This window comes from Hibiscus syriacus, unplaced genomic scaffold, assembly GCF_006381635.1.
Source record: "Hibiscus syriacus cultivar Baekdansim isolate YM2019G1 unplaced genomic scaffold, ASM638163v2 tig00116968_pilon, whole genome shotgun sequence".
Lineage (NCBI taxonomy): Eukaryota > Viridiplantae > Streptophyta > Magnoliopsida > Malvales > Malvaceae > Hibiscus > Hibiscus syriacus.
In genome coordinates this window covers 501410-524960 of record NW_024063492.1, presented here as the reverse complement: position 1 = coordinate 524960, position 23551 = coordinate 501410, and the positions used below count along the sequence as shown (strand labels likewise).

Sequence of the window (23551 nt, the reverse complement as noted above, 5' to 3'; positions counted from 1 at the left end):
CTCGAATTGAGTTCGAATTGTAATTTCATAAACTCGAATCGACTTGAAAAATTTTCAAATTCAAATCGAGTTGTAAAATGCAACTTGAATAACTCAAAATTTTAGTAATTAGTGGATTATTTTCAAGTTTGACTCGAGTCCTTGGACTTTGCATGATATATGTATATCACGTACGGAAAAAATATAAATAAATATATTTGTGTTGTATATATGATTATAGAAAGTTACTTAAATTGGAATAAAATAATATTATAAATATTTACAATTAAATTTAAAAAAAAAACTCGAAAAATCGACTCGAATCAAATTGACTCGACTCAAATTTTATAAACTTGACTCGAAAAAATTTCAAATCAAATTCGAGTTGTAAAATAAAACTTGTCAACTCATATAACTCGAAATTTTTTGATTTTACTCGATTCGATCGAACACTCACCCTGATTGATATAATCGCATTCTCAAATTGAATTCATCATGGTTTATGAAGCTTAATATTCTTGTTATCATATGTAGTTTCATTCACATATCATATTATATGAAAAGGAAAGAGAATCTTTGACTGGCAGTTCATACTTATTTTGGGGGAAGGTTGTTAAGGAGTCCACTTGTGCATGTTATGCTGGCACTTGAATGTTACACCCAGTAAAGTATTGAACGAAGGTAGTATAGCAAAATATAAGAGTATTTGACTTTATTTAAGAGATTTAATGTCTCGTATCGCTAGATCAATTGATTGTTGTTTAGAGGAATCTTTATTTAATTATAATGGAAAAGGAGAAGAAAAAAGAAGCATCTTCAATTTGGCTCGGTGGTTCATCTTGAAAGTCAAGATGAATTAGAGCGTGGATGAGCCAGCATTGAGGCATCTGTAAGCGAAGTAGGAAGCAGCAAGCAAGAGCGGTAGGAAGAACTCGACAAGGGTTGCGTGTTTAGGGATGTGATCATCCTTGATCACTAAAGCACTCATCTCATTCTTCTTGGGTTCTTCAATTGGAGCATGTGAATCCCCTTTGAAGGTGTAACCCTGGACAACACCAACCTGGTACTTGAGGAGCAACTTCTGAGCCGATTTGCTGTGGCCAATATCATTGAATGCCTGTGTGGCGTCCTTCCCTGCACACTCCGTCAACACCTCTTCTCCTCCTGGATGTTCGTCCAGGAACTTGGTCAGGTTCAGTACCTACACCAGTTAATCAACTTCAGATCTAATAGAATTATCCCATAACAGATGGGAGAGAGAGAGAAGGGTTACTCTGCCATCGATGACAAGCCAGCAGTCTTTCTTTGATTTGTGTTGAGCAACCTGTGAGAGGCTGAAAACTGTATATTCAGCCATTTTGTTTGAAAGGATGCAAACGAGCGCCAACGGTTATGTATATTTGGCCGGGAGATCCCAATCTATATTAGATGGATGCGGTGAAAGCCCAGGGAGAACCACCCGGCGAATAAAAAGGAGTAGGTTACGCACGTGCAGACCTACCATTTGCGCCTTGTAGCTGACTAGCTGGTGGTTGGTTATCGGTCAACACTATTATTTGAGTTCATTGGCTGGTGGTGGAGAATCAACGGAGTTGGGCTTTATCAACTCTACACTCCAGTTCGATTGACCCAATTGCATGGCGTTGATAAAATGTTATCATAATCAATATCGACAACAAAAATAAATCAAAACCACGTTTCTTCACCTCAACACATTCGCTAAAAACAACGTATTTGAATGATAATTCACGTTCATCGCACTCCTTATTTGAGCAATCTTGTGTTGATATATTCTTAGTTTCACTTGCACCACATTCGTTCTCCAAGGAATATGGATATATCACGTCACGCGACAAATAATGAAGAAAAAAGTGATCATTTATTTTTATGGGCTGAAAATATTTTTGCCCTAAAACAAAGCCACTTGCACCCACAAGTCGAGTTTCTCTACAATGGATTACAACTTTACAGCCGATATCCTCATCCCTCGAAGCATCACCATTGACAAAGATGCAGCAGAAAGCAACTCCCATCCATCATTGACTATCATTCCGATTTTTGAGAGGCAGTGGCATCTTAAATGAGGAGTCAACTCTTTGATGGTTGAACTATTCTGGGATTTCACTTCCAGCTATAATAACATCCAAAAGTTTTCTTGATTTTGCAAATACTAGTTCCAGAGAAGCACAATCATCTATGATCACATATACTATACCTGTTGGAAGCTCAGACAAGTCTTTCAGCCCCCGACAATTCATCAATTTAAGAGTTTTAAGCTTGGAAAAATTAGAAAGCTTTTGGACGAAATTAGATATAAAATCATTGTTCAATGACCTATTTGACGTTTTAGTGACCAATTTGTTACCTTTAAAACTTCGGTGAGGAAAACAAAAACTTACTCAAATATTAGTGATCATTTGTGTAGTTTATCCTTTATAATTTTTTATATTCATTGTGCCATATCAACAATCCGTTAAAAGTCTAACGACAGTTAACCTTTAGTAATCATATCTTAAATAAAAACGAAAATAACAAAATATTATATTTTCTGAATTTGAAAAGAATAAGTGTACAACTTAAACGAAAATGATCAACCTTAAATAAAAACGAAACTAACCAAATGTTATATTTTCTGAATTTGAAAAGAAAAAGTGTACAAAACTTAAACGAAAATAATCAATATTGTAGTTTACCCTTTTATTATTAGTTTTCCCTTGACCCTGTGTCGAGTGGGCACCAAATTACCCTTTAAAAACTGCAGAGGACAATTGAGTTTCGATGGCTTCTCTATAAAATTTCTAGGATTCCTTAACAATATTTTGGGTCCCTCTTTAAATGTTTATGGTGAGACGGAAATGTTTATTCAAAGGCCTGGATGGTAATGAAAAATCATGTGTTGGTGAAGCTTTCCTTCACCTTCTGCTTCGGTTTCTCTCTGTTTATGCATAAGTTGGTATAATAGCTTTGGTTTCATTCTCCTCACCGGACTGCTATCACAAGAATCTATGAATAAAATTGGACCAGTAGTTTAAAACTTCAAGCTAAACCTGGCTCTAAAACCTCTAATCAAAATTACAGTTAACCGTAAACTGATCGTAAGAAAAAATTCCCACCAAAGCTTTATCTAATCAAAGAAGTTTTATTGTATAATAATTCAAGCTTATACAAGATAAAAGAAAAGAGACAGTGAAGCATAAATAAGTAAAGGACAGAGTATTATTCAAAAAAAAAAAAAAAGAGTGTGTAAAGAACAGAGTAAACCACACAGCATCTTCACAAATACAACAAAAGCTTCACCTCGAAGGTAAAGGTTTTCACAAATACATCTAAGAGTTCCATACCTTCCCATGATAGTAGGTTACCTTCTACTTATTTTGGACCAACAGAAATTCATCTTCAGGGGAAAAACCCTGGAACAACTTGAAGCAGGAGATTGAACGGTCAAGGCACGATCTTGTAAGCCTTCACCTTATCAATCCAAGTAACAAACGAATTCCTGGAATTCCTAAATCCCACAAACCCATGTTCCTTACTCTTATTCATACTCATTAAAGGCAACTCCACCGCTAATACCAAATCCACAAACCAGCAATGCCCCACCTCCTGCAAACTAGTCTTCTGCAACTGGTTTTCCTTCACTATTTCTTCCCACACACTTTCCTTCCCTTTCATCATCTCCTGCAACCCCCGATTCTCCCCTTCCACGAAGCCAAATTGTTCTATCCCGAATTGCTCAGCAAAAACGCTCCATAAATGTTTCCACTTAAAAAAATCTCCATTAGACACATTAAAGGCTTCGTTTTTCGCGTAAGGATCCACCGCCGCCCATATGTGTTGCTCCGCAATCAAATCCGCGTCCGATGCTTCAGAGTAACAGTTCCAAGCGGCTTTGCTTCCAGGAAACAGCAACGGTTTGCCTTCGTGTTTGCAAATGGCGGCGTAAACGCAAAGAGTTCCAACGAGATTCATTAAACTATAAGGCGAAAACCCGAATATGTTAGTGGGTCGGTGCACCGACCAGGTTAATGTTTCTTTCTTCTCGATCTCTTCAAAGAGGATGTCTTCTTGAGTGTAGTAGAAATTGGGAGCGTTTAACCGCGGCAAATCTTCGGAGAAAGGCGGATCATGCGCTTGGATTTTACCAAGCAATTCGAATGGTCCGATATAATGTTTGGCTCCTGTTTGTAGGCATATGTGGCGTAGATTGGGTGCGTTTGGGATCACGGAACGCAAAACATTGCGTAGCATGGAACCGTTGATTTCGCAATTTTCGGCTTCGGATGATCGGCTGATCCAGCTGACGTAGAAGATATGGGTGACGTCGGTGAGTTGGGAGAGCTTCGATTCCGTTTCCATCGGGTCGGATATGTCGCACTGAATGTACTCGATTTGATGGTCGGTGTTCCAGTTTGGTCTGGGCCGACGAGCCACCCCGTATACTTTCCATGGGCCGCCGGGTGTGTCGGATAGCGGTAGGATCTCAGCCAAGCTGTTACCGACTATGCCGGTGACTCCAATTACCAAGCCAACGCTCTGAAAGCTTCTAGGTACTTCATCTTCCTCAAATTTCTTCTGCAAAAATTAAAACAAAAAGAAAGAATCACAAGCAATTTCTTAAAGAGGGTAAACATAAATCTACCGAGACAAAATTAAAAGGGGACTCTCGCCTTAGCGGCGCCAATAGCACCAGCCCACCACCAGCTCATTTTTCTCTCTTCGATATAATTGGATGGGAAATTAATAGAAGGGGAGAGGCAAATGATTGACGACTGATGGAACAGCGAACGAACAGTCTGCGACTGGTGTTAGGGATTTGGTTGATCAGAAGGGTGATAAGAGCGATGACCAAACTTTAATATTAAATAATTTGATTCTAATTAACTTATGGGTAAAGTATAGCAATGGTCACTGAACATTTCTGAATATTGCATATAAATCCCCAAACTTTTAAAGCTTGCAATACTGTCCCTCAACATTTAATCCGTTTACAATATGGTCCCGCACCTATGATAATTAGGGTAAATTATATAAATGGTCAGTAAAATTTTTAGGTACTTGAATTTAGGTCCCCCAACTTTTAAAACTTACAAAACAATCCTCAATTTCATTCTAAACCACAAATTCCAAAGTAATTCAATTTCATTTTAAACCATAAATTCTAAAATAATTCAATTACATTCTAAAATCCAAATTCTAAAATACTTCAATTTTTGTCTTTTTTTTATAAACAACGCCAATGTCACTAAATTATTAATTAAATTACTTTTTATATTTAAAAACATGTGATAATTTTTTTAATATTAATTTAAAGACATGAAAATTTTTCAATAGTAAGAATATATGATAATAATTCATTTATTTAAAAATAAATATATTTATAATTATTTGTGTATGTTTTTATATCTAATCATACGTGTTAATATATTTTATATCTTTCATATAAATATTAAGACTACATAAATAGCAGAGTCAAAATTTTATATATGAGTTATGTTAATTATAGTAATGATGTATAAATATATTTTATTTTTATATTATTTATATTATAATTAAAAATATAAATATTACCATGATAATTAAATATTTATTTACTACATCGAATATTTTTTGTAGAAAAATTATTTAATAAAATCATAAAAAAACACAATAAAAAAATAAACACTGAAGTTGACTACTTCAAAAATAAAATAAAAAAATCAATAATTTAATATAATATATCCTAAGTTGATGATAACAATCAACTCAAAAGAGATGGGGTTTATGCCATGTTTTCGTAACGTACATAAACTTTCTATTTCATGGTCACGTATTCTTTTAGTTCTAGCACGATTTATTTTTTAATTTTCTAATACATTTAACAAAATTATATTATAACTCGTTAAGTGGTTTCATAGCTAAAAAAATGTTATTTTCTTTAAAAGTTTTAAATTCAAACAATTGTGTTTGTAGGGTATATCTATATTATTAATAAATTAAAAATTTGAATAAATATTATCTTATAATCACATCAAACTATTAAAAAACTAAATTATAATTGAAATAAATAAAAATTATAAGGATGTCAATTGGGGATTTTGATTCTTAATTTTTTCATTGAGAGATTGTATTTTTTTATTCAATTTCTTCCATAATCATTTTTTATATTTAAATTATTGAATGTCACTAAATTTACATTTACGAGGAGAGAGTGTATTTTTTCTTCACAAAAGTAAAAAAATCAAGCTATCACGTTCTTAAAGATAATCTAGTATATTCCTCCTTAAATTGAAATATTTTAGAATTTGAGTTTTAGAATGTAATTGAATTATTTTGGAATTTAGGGTTTAGAATAAAATTGAATTACTTTGGATTTTGGGGTTTAGAATGAAATTGAGGAATGTTTTGTAAGTTGTAAAAAGTCAGGGGACCTAAATTAAAGTGCCTAAAAAGTTCAGTGACCATTTATATAATTTACCCTAATTTTCATAGGTACGGGCCATATTGCAAGTGGATTAAATGTCGGGGGACTGTATTGCAAGTTTTAAAAGTTGATGAACCTAAATGCAAGCTTCAAAAATGTTCAGTGACCATTACTATACTTTACCCTTAACTTATTTGTAATTTTATAAATTTAATTGATATAAAAAGTATAAATTTATAGTTATAAAATAAAATTTAAATAATTCAAATAACTTAAAAAAATTATTTCTAAATTCGAATCATATTTTTCGATCATTTATTCATAAAATATGTATATCACATGTTGATCATTTATTCATAAATATTTAATATTTTCATCTAATTCGGTTAATTTCATCGGTTAATTCGACCGAATAATTCGATTAAAACCAAAATTTAAACAGTCTTAAAGCTATTAATATATAAATAATATATTAAATATTTAAAAAAAAATCAGTTAATTCAGTTAATTAACAAATTTCGAATTGAATTAATCGATAACTGAACTTTGAAAAACCATTAACCGTTAATTGATTGAACCTAAAATTAACCGATTGATGAACCGAATTTTTTTATTTGATCAATTTAATCGATTAACCAGAATTTTGAACACCCTTACGCACTACACATATTTTTTCATTTTGGTTATTTTTTCATTTATTTTTTCCCTAAGGGTTGATATGGCGTCACCAAAATTGAATAAAATTACGCCTATATGATATCTTGCTGATCTTCTTTACTTTGAACTCTCGGATTGGATGTGGATACCCGATTTACGTTTGTGGATAGCTTTTCACGTCGTTCAAGTCTGATGTTGTGGTTTGTCAGTGGTCTTTTTTAATTGCTTTATCTCATTTTATGGTTCGTTTGCCAAAACGATTAAATTTGTTTTTATCTATATTTGTTCAAATTTCTTATTTAGATTTTTAATTATTTTTTGTATGGTCCTTATGTGATTTTAAGTTGCTAGTTTTGTTTCAATGAATATAAGAAAATTTCCTAATTATGCGTTTAACTTACGCTCGTAGTTGTAAATTTTTATTGTGATTTGAGATATTTTTGATTTTAAATAAAATTAGCTGTTTCTATAAAAAAAAAATTTAAAGAGTTAATGATCGTTTGTGCCATGTAGACAGAAGACTCTTTTCGTATAAAATGTCTTCCACTTACATGGCACAAGAAAATGTTAGATTGGGAGATAATATGTTATAAGCGTTATTTTAGTAATTATATTTTTAGATAAATTTGAATAAAATTACCTTAAAAGGTATCCATGTTCATAATATTATCTTTTAAAAATGATTAATTAAAAATAATCATTTTAATAATTTATTTATCATTTAATAATAAATATATAACGATAATGTAAACATCACAAACTAATACTTGGAAAGTTGATAGCTCAGAATAAAAGAGAAGTGAAATAAAGTTGACCTATTGTGTAATTTATCCTAGAATTTTCCACCAAATCCCCCGCCTCCCCAAAATCCCAACGTTTGATTTCAAATTTCAGAACCCAAAATGGAAATGATTTGAAAAACAGGAGCCCGCAAAACCCAAATCCCGAAACTAAGATAACTTGAAAAAGGAAATTAAGAAGAAAAACTTAAAAACTGAGAGCAGAGTTTACTAAATGCCGCCAACCCTCAAGTTCTGAAAACAAAATCCCAAATGGCGCTTCACCCCTTCTACCCCTTTTATCGCCCTCTGTTTCCATACTTCAGAGCATTAACTTTCTCTTCTCTTCTTTTGCTAATCTTCCCCGCTCCCTCTTTTTTTTTTCCCCTTCTTTTTTCTATTTGCACTGCAAAAGGTTAGCTGAAGAGCTAGTAAGAGGCAATGGCGGATCAAGAGAACCACGCGAGAGTGACAAGGGCCGCCTCCAAGAAGCGGGCTGCCGAGTTGGCGGGGTTACCGGAGGGGGAAGTGGTGACCAAGAAAAGGGTTGTTCTTGGGGTGCTCTCCAACTTGTCTAACATTGTTGTTTCCGGGAATAAAGTTCAGGGGAAGGAAAATCAGAAGCAGCGGCCAAAAGGGAAGCTGAAGACAAAGACGAGAGTTGTAAAGACGGCTTTGAAGGCGAGGAAAGAAGAAACTGAAGATGATAAACAGGCGGATATTGATGCTATATCAGTTGACCCACAAATGTATGGCCATTACGTATCTGATATCTATGAATACCTTCGCCAAATGGAGGTATTTCTCTCTCTCACTTACACTATTCAGATTGAAAAACTCGGTTTCACCTTCTCTGAAGCCATTATTTGAAGTGTTACTGGATTTAATCTGAAATATTGCTTTAATCTGGTCAATTGCGGCTTGTGGTCAGTTCACTGAAGGATTTTTCCTCTTTTTTTTTTGGGTGATGCACTTAATATTAGGTTGATCCAAAAAGAAGACCTTTACCTAATTATATTGAGAAGGTACAGAAGGATGTTACTACAAATATGAGAGGGGTTTTGGTGGATTGGTTGGTGGAAGTCGCAGACGAATACAAGCTTGTTTCAGATACTTTATATATAACGGTTTCCTACATTGACAGATATCTGTCTTTAAATGCCATCAATAGGCAAAGGCTTCAGCTTCTGGGTGTATCTTCAATGCTGATTGCCTCGTAAGCTTTTGTTTTTTTTTTTCTTTCATAATTTTATTTACTTATTGTAAATGCTGTACTCACTTTCTTGTTTCCTGCTGTGATTGTTTCAAGTAGAAAGTACGAGGAAATCCACCCTCCAAATGTAGAAGATTTTTGCTATATAACATATAATACATACAAGAAAGATGAGGTAAACTTTCCCTTTTTTCATTACTTCATTATCTTTTTCATTTTCCACGTCTAGTTAGTTGCTTATTTCATTTACTGAATTTTGTTGCCTTAATGCGCAGGTGGTCAAAATGGAGGCAGATATACTCAAGGCCTTGAAGTTTGAATTGGGGAATCCAACAGTCAAAACATTTCTGAGGTAAGAGTAGTTCAGAAACTAGATTTGCGTTGACAATACTTAATCAGTTAATGCCAGCTCCCAGAAACTTAATGCTTTATTTGTTGTTTTTGTCTTCTCCGATGTTTTTCAGGAGATTTGCCAGAGTTGCACAGGGGGATTACAAAGTAAGAAATATGTCCGTTTTCTTTGCATTTGTTAATCCGAGGTTTTCATTATCTGTTATTGACCGTTGAATTTGTTTTGGTCCTTTACAGGCTTCGAGCTTGCAACTAGAGTTCCTTGGATGTTACCTTGCAGAGTTGAGTTTGTTGGACTATGGCTGTGTAAAGTTTCTGCCTTCAATGATTGCCGCTTCTGTTATGTTTCTTGCAAGTTTCATAATTCAACCTAAGAGGCATCCTTGGGTAATAGTTCCCTCTTTCAGGCCATTTTATGCTGTTGGTTTTACTCCGTAGGTGGCTATAATTTACTTACCATTTGTGTTCTGCAGAGCCCTGTCATGCAAGAGTACTCAGGCTACAAAGCCTCTGATCTAAAAGAATGTGTCCCTATCATACATGACTTGTATTCGAGTAAAAGAGGAGGTGCGCTTCAAGCAGTTAGAGAAAAATACAAGCAGCATAAGGTATGAACCCTTGATACTAGGCATTGATATACGATAATCAACGTTGCCATGTTGAAATCGTACTGAAACACTGTTGATTTTTTTTTATTTCTGGGAACAGTTCAAATGTGTGTCAACCATGCCTGCTTGTCCAGAGATTCCAGATTCTTATTTTGAAGATGTTCAAGAAGTTGCTGTTTCCTTATTTGAAGATGTTGACGTTTCTGATTTGTAATTTCTCGGAGAAGGCCTGAATGTGGGGGAGATGAATATTTGAGCTTGTTAATCCTATAGGCTGAAGAACTTTGGGAGATGTTTTCTAACACGAGTAGGATTTTAGTATGTTAGTGATGCTTCGAACAGCAATATCCAATCATGTTGATTGGCAGATTGGTACTCAGATTTTTGGTAATATGAATATATTGATTTAAGTTCATGTCCATGTAATGAATTCAAAAAACTTCTTCTACACTGGAGTGTTCAACGATGTAAACTAGCATTGCAGCAAACCTTGGAATAGATGCATGAATTTTATTTATGAATGTATTAATAAAGAACTTAAAAATAATACTTAAATATTAGTCTAATTTTGATATGCATTAATGAAAAAATTTATTTGAAAAATAAAATTCTTATACTTAGGAGTGAGAGTTCGATCGAGTCGTTAAAAACAATACATATATATTTTCGTATTTTTTATATGTGATTTACATATACCATACAAAGTCGAGGGACTTGACTCAACCTTCGACTTGAACTTGAAAATCAATCTATTAATTAATAAAAATTTCAAGTTATTCAAGTTGTGTTTTACAACTCGATTTAAACTTGAAAATTTTTCGAATCGAGTAAAGTCTATGAAATTACAATTCAAAGTAAATTCGAGTATAATTTTTTCAATTGATTTTGAGTTGAGTTTTACTCACCCCTACTTATATGCATATGACATGAAAAAAATTGATGTGAAATATTTTAATTAGTTAGGACCCTTGATGATATGATAAAAAGAATCATGAAATAATTTCTCGATTTAGATTAAACAAAAATAATAAATAAATATATGAAATTTGATTTAATGAATATATATATATATATATATAACATTTTAATTTTAATTTAATTATTCAAATCAAAATTTAAATGTAATTTAATTCAATTGTATACATCTTTAAAAATAAAGAAAAACAAAGAGATAATGTAATGTTCATCTTGAATATTGTTTGACATGGTGAACAAAATTAAAAAAATTAACGAGGTAGATGAATCTAAATTTGAAAGAAAATGATATTTTCTTTCCATTGGTATGATGGGTAGAGAAAATAAATAAATAAATAAATAAAATGTGATGTATTTTTCAAATATTGCTTGATAAAGTTAAAAATAAAAATAAATAAACTCAAGTCTTAAAAAATAATTAAATTAAACTGTGATTGAAATCAATTATATATATATATATAATATTTTTTATTATGAGATAAATATAAGACGATATCTATTCAAAGATAACTCTCAATTTTTCGACATTAAGCGCTGACCTCTAACATCTATGGTGCTTGAATTCAAATCTTCATGAATAACAATAATTTCATTATCACGGGAACCACTTGGTTCGTGCATATATATATATATATAATTACAAACTAAATTAATCACATATATAATTGATGTTGTAGATATATTATTATTTAAATAATTTTGTATGAAATTAAGTTATTATAATCGCTTTTATAAATATTATTGTATAATTTAGAATATTTTATAAATATATATAATTAATAAACTTGTTCAAAATTTGTTAAAATACATATTTTTGGAGCATATATAATTAAATTTTTGTAGCGCGTTAATATGAAATTTTGGGGTTTTACTAAAAAAACTTGAAAGTAAAGCCGGGATTAGTTGTGGTGAAATCAGCCGCCTCTAAATTCCACGGTTTTCAAATTTCAGAATGAAATCTCCCAAATCCCAAAACTCAGGATTAAAAACTCAAAAAACTGAGCGCAGAGTTCACCAAATGCCGCCAATCCCATGTTTTCAAAACAAAACACAATATGGCGCTTCTCATCTTGCCCCTTTTATTCTCACTTTGCTTCCCTCACCCCTATCCCATTCACTCTCTCTTCTCTTATTGCCCAAATCTTCACCGCTAAAGGTTAGCTCTAGAGTTAGTAAGGGATCAAGTGGCAATGGCGGATCAGGAGAACTCTGTGAGGCTGACAAGGGCCGCCGCCAAGAAGCGGGCTGCAGAGTCGGCGGGTTTGACGGAGAAAGTCCTGACCAAGAAAAGGGTTGTTCTGGGGGAGCTTTCCAACTTGTCTAACGTTTCTGTTCCCGGGAATAAAGCTCAGGGGAAGGAAAACAAAAAGAAGCAGCAGCAGCCTAAAGCGAAGCCGAAGGCAAAGGCGAGAGTTGCAAAGCCCGCTTTGAATGTGAGTAAAGAAGAAACTGAAGATGATGAACCGGCGGATATTGATGCTGAATCTGATGATCCACAACTGTGTGGTCCCTACGTTTCTGATATACACGAATATCTTCGCCAAATGGAGGTATTGTTCTATCGTTTGCTCTTTCAAGCATAATTGGTAAATGGTTGATAAATCAAGATTCTATTGTTAGATATACATCTTTTTAGATTGAAAAACACAGCTCCCCTTCTCCCAATTTGGATGATCTGAGACATTAATTGAAATGTTACGGGTTCGAATCTGGTCATAGTAACTGAAATATGTGATTTGAGTTTGAATAAGCTGTTAACATTGGCACAAGTTAGGAAAATATTTGCCTATTTGGTAACGTCAGTCTGTTGATAAATGCGATTTCTCTGCTCAGTTCACTAAATGACCATTCTTTTGTTGCAATTAATATTAGGTGGATCCAAATAGAAGGCCGTTGCCTGACTATATCGAAAAGGTACAGAAGGATGTTAGTACAAATATGAGAGGGGTTTTGGTGGATTGGTTGGTGGAAGTTGCAGAGGAATACAAGCTTGTTTCAGATACTTTATACATAACCGTATCCTATATTGATAGGTACCTATCTTTAAATGCCCTCAATAGGCAAAGGCTTCAACTGCTGGGTGTATCTTCTATGCTGATTGCATCGTAAGCTTCTAGTTTCTTCATAATTTAATGTCCTTTTCATTAGAAATTGTTTTCAGTTTTGTGCTGACAAATCTTTTATTTATTTATTTATTTTTGCTGTGATTGTTTCAAGTAGAAAGTACGAGGAAATCAATCCTCCAAACGTGGAAGATTTTTGCTACATAACAGATAATACTTACAGGAAAGAAGAGGTATTTCCCCCCATTTTTTTAATACTTCATTTTCCTTTTCTTTTTCATATGTGTAGTTCTTTGCTTAATTCATTTACTGAATTTTGTTGCCTAATTGCGAAGGTGGTTAAAATGGAGGCAGATATACTCAAGGCCTTGAAGTTTGAATTGGGCAATCCAACAGTTAAAACATTTCTGAGGTAAGAGTGGTTTGGGAAGTAGATTTTTGTTGATAGTACATACCAGTTAATGCCAACTGCCAGAAACTTAATGTATTATCCTTTAATTTTTTCAGGAGATTTACAAGAGTTGCACAAGAGGATTACATGGTATAGAAAATGCCCATCATTCTTGCGTTTGTGAGGTCAAGGTTATTGTTATCTCATCTTGAACTTAGAATTTCTTTTGGTCTTGTATAGGATTCCAGCTTGCAACTAGAGTTCCTTGGATGTTACCTTGCGGAGTTGAGTTTGTTGGATTATGGCTGTGTAAAATTTTTACCTTCAAGGATTGCTGCTTCTGTTATATTTCTTGCACATTTCATAATTCAACCTATGAGACATCCTTGGGTAAGAGTTCTTTCTTTCAGGCCATTTTATTCTGTTGATTTTTATCCATAGGTGGCAAAAATTTACTAATCATTTGTGGTGTACAGAGCTCAGCTATGCAAGAGTACACAGGCTACAAGGTCTCGGATCTGAAAGAATGTGCCCTTATCATACATGACTTGTATTTGAGTAGAAGAGGAGGTGCACTGCAAGCAGTTAGAGAAAAATACAAGCAGCACAAGGTATGTACATTTAGTACTAGGAATAGATTTATGATAATCATTTATATGGTCTTGTTGAAATTTTATTGAGAGAATGTTGATTTCTCTATGAACAGTTCAAATGTGTGGCAACCATGCCTGCTTCTCCAGAGATTCCAGACTCTTATTTTTAAGTTCAAGAAGTTGATGCCGTGAAAGTTTAACTTATGTGATTTCCAGTGTCTAATTTCTATAATTCAACTTCTTGGAGAAGACCTTGAAAAAAAAACTTGGAGAAGGCCTGAATGTGGGTGAAATGAATATTTGAACATCAAGAGACCAACACTGGCAGCAATACTACTAACTTGGGAAATGTTTTCTAACGTGAGCTGGACTTTAGAATGTTAGTGATTCTTAGAGCAGCAACATTGAATCATGTGTATTGCCAGATTGTAGGTATTTGTTTTTGCTGCTACCGCTTTTGAAAAGTTGAATGGTAAATTGATGTTCTAGTTATTGATTTCCCAAGATTTAAGGTTAACTGAATCATGGAAAACCATCTTTTTGATAATGAATTGATGAAAGAAGGTACACTTGCCTTGTAAGAGTGGCTTGTAAACATAAATGAGCATAAATACAGTGAAAAAGATTCTATAGTTATTGTCTGAAATGTAAATTTGAGATTTGGTTTCACTGTTGTTAAACAAATTTAATCCTTGATAGAGATTTTAAACCAAAGGTTTACAAATTTTGACATTAATTTTGAGAAATTTACAAGTTTTAAAAATTGACAAGATAGAGGTCAATCATACTCGATTACCAAATGTAACCATAAATGAGCATAAATGCAATGAAAAAATGTAATGTAAACATAAATATTTCTAATCATTACTTGAATTGAATGATAAAATTCAGATGTGGTTACATCACCATCGAAGAACATTCAAATCATTGACAAGCACATCGAACCACTATCAAATTTAATTATGTTGAAGAATAAAAACTACCAAAATTCTTAAGCACTCAAGAACCTCACTTCATGGCTATAAGAGACCGTGAGAGAGTTTAAAAACCCGTCATACCAACTGCCTTATGCAATGTTTAATATTACAGCTATCCAACATGGTTTTCATCCAATTGATAAATCATCAGACTTAACACGGGGATATCATATGTTGATGTTTACGACTTAAGATGTTCATATACATTATTACAATACTGAAACGTCATTTTGGATTACGGTTGTACTTTGTTCCAGACCAGACTTACTTGTATCTTGAATTGCTATGACTTTGCTTGCTATTTGATAATTATCATCTCTTGTGTCTGTTAATTCCAATTTCCTCCCAAGGATCATGGGATTGGGATGTCTAGAAAAAGAATAAACTATTTTATGAATAGTTATTCTTCTAAAGTGATAATTTCAATTCATCCACAAATAAGAAAGATTATGCTGTGCATCTTGGCTTGTCATTTGAAGAAGTTTATTTTGCAGAACGTGACCTCGGCCAGGTGATATTGTTAATCTGTCCAATAATATTGCCATGGATTCTAATTAACAGATCTGCAAATTGGAAGTGATTTGAACTTGGAAGTTTTGCTTGCTAATGTACACTAGAAACCTCATGAAACGGGCTTTACAGAGCTTTTCATTTATGAAAGGAGATTATAACCGGAGGTCCAAGTTGAGTTTTAGCTGCTCTTGTGGAGGTTTGGAGGGTTGTGAATCCACATGATAACTCCCTGGCCACTTCAAACTTATTTCTCTGTCAATGGATCCCGTACATGACCCAACAATCTCTTTGTTGGAATCATTGAATCTTGCAAGCACAGGTCTCCAGTCTGTGTTCAGTTGGCGCACAAGTGAGTGTGTCTGAACACCAAGTGACTGAGCCATCGGCTTATTTACAGGGAAACCCATCATTGCTATCAGCCTTTCCGCCTGAAATCGTCTAACTACTCCCCTCTCCCGTTTGTGGGCGTTCTGGTGGCCACCAAGCGCTTGTGAACTACAAAACTTCCTTCTGCAGAAGTTACAGGAGAAGACCTTATTGGGAGCATATTTTGATTGGAAACCACTCTTTGAAGCAACAATATCCTCGTGCCTGCCAAGACTCAAGTTTAGCCAATCCGTTGAATCGCCTCCACCGTTGCCGTCATCAATTTGATGATTATTTGTCATTTCTGCTACCCCTTTGAGTTGAAACCTGAAAAGTAAAGGCAAAAGATGATGTTTCCCAAGTTTATCACGTTTGTTAGTGAATGGATCCGTTTATTACTGGTATTCTTGGGCACTGTTTATGGTATTGTCACCTTTTCCCCCATAAAGATAGAAGGGAAGCCTTTTCTGTTTATATCTTTTCACCGCCCTTAGATTCCTAGCAACTAAAGAATCAATGTGGTGCGACAACAATTTCAACACACTCATATCATCATCTTTAAAATTATACGAATTGCCTGCCATGATGTATATGTTACGTTTTCTAAAGATTCCAATGCTTGGGTTCATTCAGAATGAAGTCGTTCCAGTTATCTGCCTGTTCACACTATCAACCATCATTTCTTTACTTTTACAGTCTGGATGCTTGTTTTTGGCTATTAATGCATCGTACAGGTATGATTTGATTAGATATAATGGCGTCCTGTGACAATGTCATTCGCTGATGATATCAACAGTGCTTTCGTTTATTACCAACAACATCCAGCCCTGCTGATGGTGTTTTGTGATGACGACGTTCTCCCCTGCAACCACGTTCTGCTGCGACTTTGCTGGTGAGTGCACTCTAGCACACCAATTAAGTACCAAGCTCGCATTTTGGTTTTATTTTTTTTTGCAGTAAGATTACAAAATATCTGCCAAGGTTTATATGTTGTGCAGCCGGTTCAGTACCACTTGCATCGAGTTTTATGCAAAATGTTGTTGTTACTTGTCAAGTTGAACATCCCAATGAAATGAATGCGAATATTCTTTGGTCTCCTTTCACGTGGGTTGATAGTTGTAAGAACCCAGGTGGGGGGCTGATCTCACACACACACACACACACACACATATATATATATATATATATATATTCCCATGTTCTTTGTCGTTCCATGAAGGAACATTAATTCGACATTCGCTGAGGTCATCGGTAGACTGGAGGCCAAACTCAATGGAATTTGGAGTTTTCCATACTTGAAGCAGTTGATTATTATGTTGATATTTATACAGGTAAGAGACTGATATGAAAATAGGAGTGTGTTTTGGCAATTCTTGATTTGGGAAATAAATTGCCGACTCAGGTGGATTGATGAGTCAGGAATTTGAAGTAGAAGTAGAAGTAGAAGCAGAGGATTGTCGTCCCATCGGCACCTTATCCTAAAACAAAAGCAATAACTTAGTGGGGGGAAAGGTCTGGCATTATTGCATGTGGTGTTTCTCCCAAATTGGAATGCCCCAAAGTACCTTATACCCAAACTTTAAATCATCATACTCATGGATGGTTCCCTAATGCATCCATCGCTTCATCAACAAACCACTCAAGTTAGCATGAGCGAAATCCAGCGTTTTTGGTCACCCACTTCAAACAACAGCTGCTAAGGCTACTTCTATTTTGTATGGCGGAATGCTAACATTGGGGATTCCTGGAATTATCCTTGTGTTGGCTTGAAATGATTGCTTTTTTTTCCTATTATTTGTAGGTTTGATTGGTGACAGATTTTAAGGGATGGTATGAGAGTATTAAGGGACTTCAACTAATGTAACTAAATGTAGTTAGTTTTCCTTAGCTAGCAGTATGGTTAGGAGTAGTTAGATTAGTTTGTAAGTTGCAAGTCTGATAGGTGGTTAAAGCTGAAGTAACTGCTCCCATACCTCATATAAAAGTCTTGTACTCTTCTCAATCAATAATAAGCTTGTTGTTCTGGGGGATTTGTTGTTTCTGTTGCGTAGTTCTTGAAGCATGGCTCTTACTCCCGATTGTGTCTCCTGAAAATCAGTTTTCAAGAAGTGCTAAAATATTCACAAACAAATGGTGAATGTTGTACTGGATGAAATGAACTTCTTGTTGTGGAAGCAACAAGTGTTTCTCACAATCAGAAGTCATCGTTTGGAATGACTGTTGACAAGTGCACTAGAGCCTCCGCCGGAGATAGTGGTGAATGAGAGTGGTGTCATGATTCCTAATGAAGCATATAAAGATTTTGTAGCCCAAGATAACGATGTTGCTTCGTGGTTGCTGTCTACAATTAATACACATTTACTTCCAAGTTTGTTGGCGCAGAGACAGTGACTGTCGTTTGGAAGACGGTTCTTCAATTCTTTGCAAATAGTCTCCAACCTCTATTATGAATCTGCATTACAAGTTGCAGTCACTCAAGAAAGGTGAAGATAGCATGAGGGTCTTTCTTACTAAAGTCAAAGAAGTATGTGATGCCCTAGTATCATGTGGCTGCCCGGTTCCTATTGTTGAGATCATTGCGAGTATCAAAGGGCTACCCAAAGACTATCAGTCGTTCATGGCTGTGATTACCTCACATGGTGATTCGCTTCCCTTGGAGAAGGTTTATCAAATGCTTATTGATGCTGAAACATAGTTGGCTGAGTTTGTAGCTCAAGAGGAGAATCTTGGGGCCATTGCCTATGTTGCTCGAGCAGATGTGAGAAATGGCTCTGCAACTACTGGTCAGCAAACACTTCATTTCTCTTCACATTCTAATAGAGGACGGTCTGCTGGCAGAAGTAGAGGTCGCCCACGTGTGCAGTGTCAACTGTGTGGGAAAATTGGGCGCTTGGTCAGTCGATGTTGGTATAGATTTGACAAGAGTTTGTAGGCATTTATGTTGATAATCAGAACAAACAAGGCTAAGCAAGTGCTCACTGTACCATGGTAGATGAGATTGGTTACGACTGTTGTTGCAGTAAGTCGAAGGGGGTGCTGCAGTCTGATGTTGCACCACAGGTAAATACAGTTATTATTTATAATCGTTAACAGTGGATGGTTGATTCAGGTGCCACACATCATGCGACACCTGATCCAGGTGGTAGCATTAAAAAATCTAAGCAGTATGGCCCATGTAAGCTTACTGTTGGAAATGGGTTAGCTTTAGTTATTAGTCATGTTTGGAGTACTGTTATATCCTCATGTATCCGTAATCTGTTTCTCAAAGATCTTCTTCATGTTCCTAGAATAACACATAGTCTTCCGTCTTTATATAAGTGTGCTAGGGATAATGAAGTTTCCTTTGAGTTTTGGTCTAATAGATGTATTCGTGATAACTACACATGAGAAGTATTTCTTAGAGAGCATGTCAACAATGGTTTGTATGTGTTTGCTGGAACTGAGTTACCACGTGTTTGTGAAAATGCTCAAGTGAATGTTGTTAGGTCTAGTGATGTTGATTTGTACAAAATTTGGCATCGAAGGTTGGGTCATGCAACCTATAATACAATTGTAAAGACGTGTAATTCCTTGAATGTAAAAATTCCAAAGGATATGAATAAATCATGTGATGCTTGTTTTATTGATAAGAGTCTTAAATTGCCATTTGTTCCTTCAACCACTGTGTGCAATGCTCTCTTTCAATTGGTGTTCACTGACTTGTGGGGTCCAATACATGTTGTATCGAAGGGCTTTCATAATTAATTGACTTTTGTGGATGCTTTCTCCAGGCATACCTGGATTTATTTCCTACAAAACAAGTCTCAAGCTGTCTCAGTGTTTGGTCTCTTCCAGCAGATGGTTCTGAACCAATTTGGTGTGACTATAAAGATTGTCCAGAGTGATTGGGGGGAATATAAAAGCCTCTCCCCTGTGCTGCTCAAAGCTGGGATCACTCATAGACTTGCCTGCCCTCACACTTCCGAACAAAATGGAGTTTTGAAGAGGAATCACAGGCATGTAATTGAAATGGCATTGGTTTTGTTGGCACATGTTTCTATACCCTTAACCTATTGGTTTTATGCAACCATGACAATCGATTTATATTATTAACCGATTGCTAACTCATATGTTGACAGGAATAACTCCGTGTGAAAAGTTTCTTTGAAGAAATCCTGATTATGACATGATAAAGGTATTCGGGTGTAAACGCTTCCCACACTTAAGGCCATTTCATAACCATAAACTTGTGTTTAGGTCACAAATTATACTTTCTTGAGGTACAACCCTCAACATATACGATATTTGTGTCTTGCACCAGGAAGATGAATTTATGTGTCATTACATATAGTGTTTAATGATGAGGTATTTTCATTTGTTGAAATGCAAAGCCAGTCAATGAATGGTGGACAATCTCGATTTCAGCAATCACAAAAAGTAGATATTGTGATGGATGTTCGTAAATTGCAACCAGGAATGGGTTAGCAAAATAATGATTTAGTTAAAAGTTATGTAGGTGATGATATGTAGATTCATGATGGCCTTGAGGTTACCGAGAATGATATGGTGTTCCCAGAAAGTGAGGCTATAAGTACATCACAGGGTATTGAGGAGCAAGAGAACACGTGACCTTCAAAAGAAGAAGCTACTGGTTCAACACAACATGCTGAGGAGCAAATGGTCATGAGTCATGTGCTGTATGAGTCAATGCTACATGAATCTGATCAGCATTTTGGTGAGCATGCAAGTGGTGCTAGTTCACCTGGTGATAAGGAAGTCGGTGGTGAAGAAGTTGCTATCAATCCTGTAGTGGGTGGGAACATGCATCACATGCTAACAAGAAGCAAATGTGGGGGTTTTAAGCCTAAAGTGTGTCTGGAAACTGATGATACTGCATTAAATGTAGTTTTGTCTCTTGTTGTGGTAAGGTAATGGCAGTTTTGCCAGGTTGACGTGAACAACGCCTTCCTAAATGGGGAGCTCGATGAGGAGGTCTTCATACAGTAGCCACCAGGGTTTGAGTGGTGTGCTGAGGATGGCAGTTAGATGGTGTGCATGCTAAACAAAGCTTTATATGGTTTGCGTTAGGCACCTAGGAAATAGCATGATAGGCTAAAACAATTTATGTTTCAACTAGGGTTCATGGAGTCTAGAGCAGACTCATCCTTGTTTGTTCATAGTCGTGACTGGCAGTGTACGTATATGCTAATATACGTGGATGATATTATTATTATAGGAGTCTCTGACCGTGAGATTGAGCGAGTTGTTAAGACGCTGGATGCTGAGTTCTCAATCGAAGACCTAGGAGAGCTAGGATACTTTCTGGGTTTTGAAGTCAAAAGAATGGATAGCTACTTGTTTCTGTCACAACGAAAATTTCTTCTCAAACCTCTAATGAAGACTCGAATGGATGATGCTAATTTCGCCTCCACTCCAATGATCATGTCGAAGCTAACACATGAAGCTGGGGAGTTACTAGATGATGCCAAGGAGTATCGAAGCATTGCAGGAGTGTTGTTGTACGCCTGCCACACACATCTTGACATCACCTTTAGTGTCAACAAGGTTGCACAATTCATGCATGCTCCTCGACAAGGTCATATGCTTGCTGTAAGGAGGATTTTATTTGGTGTGTACCTTGAATCATAGCCTGATTATGTGCCCTGGGGATGTCAAGGTGAAGGTAATGACATTTGCAGATGTCGATTGGGGGGCAGTTCAGATGACAAGAGGTCGGTGACTAGTAGTTGTGTTTTCCTTGGAGATAGTCTTGTGTCCTGGACTCCGAAAAAGCCAAAATCAGTATCACAATACACCATGGAAGCCGAGTACAGGAGTGTTACGGCTGTGGTAGCTGAGGTAGCATGGATTGACGACCTTCTTTCAGACATGGAAATTGAGCAACAGAGAATCCCTACAATCTGGTGTGGCAATAGTGGAGCTGTAGCAATGAGTAGGAACCCGATGTATCATACTAAAGCCAAGCACGTGAATCTCAATGTACATTTTGTAAGGGAGAAAGTGGCAACTAAGCAGCTGGTTGTCAACTACGTGCCTGCCGGTCATCAATTGGCAGGTTTGAGAGCTTTCGATATAAGGTACAGGTTCAGTCACGTGCAGAAGAGGAAAGAAGAGAGAATATTAAGGGACTTCAATTAATGTAACTAAATGTAGTTAGTTTTCCTTAGCTGGCGGCATGGTTAAGAGCAGTTAAGTTAGTTTGTAAGTTGTAAGTCTGGTAGGTAGTTAAAGCTGAAGTAACTGCTCACATGCCTCCTATAAAAATTTTGTACTCTTTTCAATCAATAATAAGCATGTAACAAAATTTTCTTTAAATATTTGTTGTTTCTAACGGCTAGGCCGGGATGCAGATCTATTAAGCTGAAAAAATGGGCCCAATTATTTGTATTTTCATTGTTGACAAGGAAAAGAGTAAGGGTTGTTTAATAATTAATTGGCATAATGCAAACAAATACCCCTAACGTTTGACACTATATGCATTTATGCCTAAATCATTTTTTTTGGAGCAGTTATACCTACAACGTTTGATTATGAGGCATAAGTCTCCCTCTTTCGATGGAAACCGTCAGTCAACGACTCCAGCTGACTAAGCAAACACAGGTGGACAGCGATGATGACGTGACGTGTCCACGTCATTAATATATGATGATGTGAAATTGACATGTCAACTTTTTTAATTAAATTTTAATAAATATTTTATACCAATAAGAGAGTGACACGTATCATCTCCTACTGGTGCGTATTGGCATAAATGGATAAAATGTTAAAGAGTGCTAGGGATGAGAATCAAACCCACGGCAAGGGCTTGAAATAGGATTGCCCTTGCCACCTGACCAGGCATGTTATTTGGTTATTGTGTGGAATTGATCGTACTTGATGTGTAAAAAGTCCCCACAAAACATCCTAGGATAAGCCAATATCTCCTTCATTCACGTTGACTACTAACGCCTCCTCTTCTTCATCCTCAATGCGAAGTTCCTCCAGATTCTGCACAACATCCCCCATCCGACAAAATGAATCAATCTCAGATCCCCACACTCTAAACAAGAGACCAATAAACTAACCAAAGATATCAACAAAGGATGAGAGCACACTCAGATCACAACAAACCAAACAAACCAGCAGTCGAACAGGGTAAAACCCTCTAATCATCTTTTCTCTAAGCTTCACCTCACCGTCATTGAACAAACTAATCAAAGTTTTGTTTCTCGAATCTCTTAAATCTCTGAATTGGGTTAAACTTACCAAGGGTGTACATTTTATTTTTCCAGAAAATTGAGCTGGGTTATTCTTTCAAAATTTCGACTTTGGGCGCTTCTTATTTTATCTTTCAACCATGGAGCCAAACGCAAGGACGGCGGAGACCAGATATAATTTAACGGCGTCGGACGGGGATGAAGTTACGGCGTTTGAATCGCTCCAATTCACCTGAGGCAAGGGCCTAGTGGCAAGGGCCATCCCATTTTAGGCCCTTGCCTCAGGTTCGATTCCCATCCCTAACAATCCTTAGCATTTTATCCATTCATGCCTATATGCACTAGTGGGAGAGTGACACGTGTCACTCTCTTATTGGTATAAAATATTTATTAAAGTTTAATTAAAAAAGCTGGCGTGTCAATTCCACATCATCATACACATGTGCTTGCTTAGTCAGCTGGAGTCGTTGACCGTCAGTTGACTAACGGT

At 35.8% G+C, this 23551-nt stretch overlaps 6 protein-coding genes across 6 annotated transcripts; 3 read left to right on the top strand and 3 right to left on the bottom strand.

Moving 5' to 3' along the window:
• Window positions 1–820: 820 nt before the first annotated feature.
• LOC120191412 (cytochrome b5-like) lies at window positions 821–1374 on the bottom strand. The gene is made up of 2 exons (XM_039194361.1): window positions 1253–1374; window positions 821–1180 (listed from the first exon to the last, which is right to left on the bottom strand). The coding sequence occupies exons 1-2, from the start codon at window positions 1334–1336 to the stop codon at window positions 836–838; spliced, it is 429 nt and encodes a 142-aa protein (XP_039050292.1). The 5' UTR covers window positions 1337–1374; the 3' UTR covers window positions 821–835.
• A 1849-nt stretch (window positions 1375–3223) lies between these two features.
• On the bottom strand, window positions 3224–4756 carry LOC120191409 (3-oxo-Delta(4,5)-steroid 5-beta-reductase-like). The gene is made up of 2 exons (XM_039194359.1): window positions 4647–4756; window positions 3224–4551 (listed from the first exon to the last, which is right to left on the bottom strand). The coding sequence occupies exons 1-2, from the start codon at window positions 4683–4685 to the stop codon at window positions 3421–3423; spliced, it is 1170 nt and encodes a 389-aa protein (XP_039050290.1). The 5' UTR covers window positions 4686–4756; the 3' UTR covers window positions 3224–3420.
• A 3500-nt stretch (window positions 4757–8256) lies between these two features.
• LOC120191413 (putative cyclin-A3-1) lies at window positions 8257–10201 on the top strand. The gene is made up of 8 exons (XM_039194362.1): window positions 8257–8613; window positions 8799–9031; window positions 9128–9203; window positions 9304–9380; window positions 9493–9526; window positions 9617–9766; window positions 9853–9987; window positions 10088–10201. The coding sequence occupies exons 1-8, from the start codon at window positions 8257–8259 to the stop codon at window positions 10199–10201; spliced, it is 1176 nt and encodes a 391-aa protein (XP_039050293.1).
• Window positions 10202–12087: 1886 nt separating this feature from the next.
• On the top strand, window positions 12088–14417 carry LOC120191410 (putative cyclin-A3-1). The gene is made up of 8 exons (XM_039194360.1): window positions 12088–12512; window positions 12835–13067; window positions 13183–13258; window positions 13361–13437; window positions 13533–13566; window positions 13657–13806; window positions 13893–14027; window positions 14123–14417. The coding sequence occupies exons 1-8, from the start codon at window positions 12153–12155 to the stop codon at window positions 14177–14179; spliced, it is 1122 nt and encodes a 373-aa protein (XP_039050291.1). The 5' UTR covers window positions 12088–12152; the 3' UTR covers window positions 14180–14417.
• Window positions 14418–15550: 1133 nt separating this feature from the next.
• On the bottom strand, window positions 15551–16239 carry LOC120191404 (zinc finger protein 7-like; the record flags this gene model as incomplete). The annotated part of the gene is made up of 1 exon (XM_039194355.1): window positions 15551–16239. A coding segment is annotated over one exon (588 nt), but the record flags the coding sequence as incomplete, so codon positions are not given.
• A 4282-nt stretch (window positions 16240–20521) lies between these two features.
• Window positions 20522–22003, top strand: LOC120191403 (uncharacterized mitochondrial protein AtMg00810-like). The gene is made up of 3 exons (XM_039194354.1): window positions 20522–20772; window positions 21025–21409; window positions 21494–22003. The coding sequence occupies exons 1-3, from the start codon at window positions 20522–20524 to the stop codon at window positions 22001–22003; spliced, it is 1146 nt and encodes a 381-aa protein (XP_039050285.1).
• Window positions 22004–23551: the final 1548 nt, after the last annotated feature.

Coding starts and splice junctions, on each gene's coding strand:
- LOC120191413 (XM_039194362.1), top strand. CDS start 8,257: ATGGCGGATCAAGAGAACCACGCGAGAGTGACAAGGGCCGCCTCCAAG. Junction 8,614..8,798: donor AATACCTTCGCCAAATGGAG/GTATTTCTCTCT, acceptor ACTTAATATTAG/GTTGATCCAAAAAGAAGACC. Junction 9,988..10,087: donor AAAAATACAAGCAGCATAAG/GTATGAACCCTT, acceptor TTCTGGGAACAG/TTCAAATGTGTGTCAACCAT.
- LOC120191410 (XM_039194360.1), top strand. CDS start 12,153: ATGGCGGATCAGGAGAACTCTGTGAGGCTGACAAGGGCCGCCGCCAAG. Junction 13,259..13,360: donor ATACTTACAGGAAAGAAGAG/GTATTTCCCCCC, acceptor CTAATTGCGAAG/GTGGTTAAAATGGAGGCAGA. Junction 14,028..14,122: donor AAAAATACAAGCAGCACAAG/GTATGTACATTT, acceptor CTCTATGAACAG/TTCAAATGTGTGGCAACCAT.
- LOC120191412 (XM_039194361.1), bottom strand. CDS start 1,336: ATGGCTGAATATACAGTTTTCAGCCTCTCACAGGTTGCTCAACACAAA. Junction 1,181..1,252: donor GGCTTGTCATCGATGGCAGA/GTAACCCTTCTC, acceptor TAACTGGTGTAG/GTACTGAACCTGACCAAGTT.
- LOC120191409 (XM_039194359.1), bottom strand. CDS start 4,685: ATGAGCTGGTGGTGGGCTGGTGCTATTGGCGCCGCTAAG. Junction 4,552..4,646: donor GTGCTATTGGCGCCGCTAAG/GCGAGAGTCCCC, acceptor TAATTTTTGCAG/AAGAAATTTGAGGAAGATGA.
- LOC120191403 (XM_039194354.1), top strand. CDS start 20,522: ATGGTCATGAGTCATGTGCTGTATGAGTCAATGCTACATGAATCTGAT. Junction 20,773..21,024: donor TTGTCTCTTGTTGTGGTAAG/GTAATGGCAGTT, acceptor GTTTGTTCATAG/TCGTGACTGGCAGTGTACGT. Junction 21,410..21,493: donor TCACCTTTAGTGTCAACAAG/GTTGCACAATTC, acceptor CTTGAATCATAG/CCTGATTATGTGCCCTGGGG.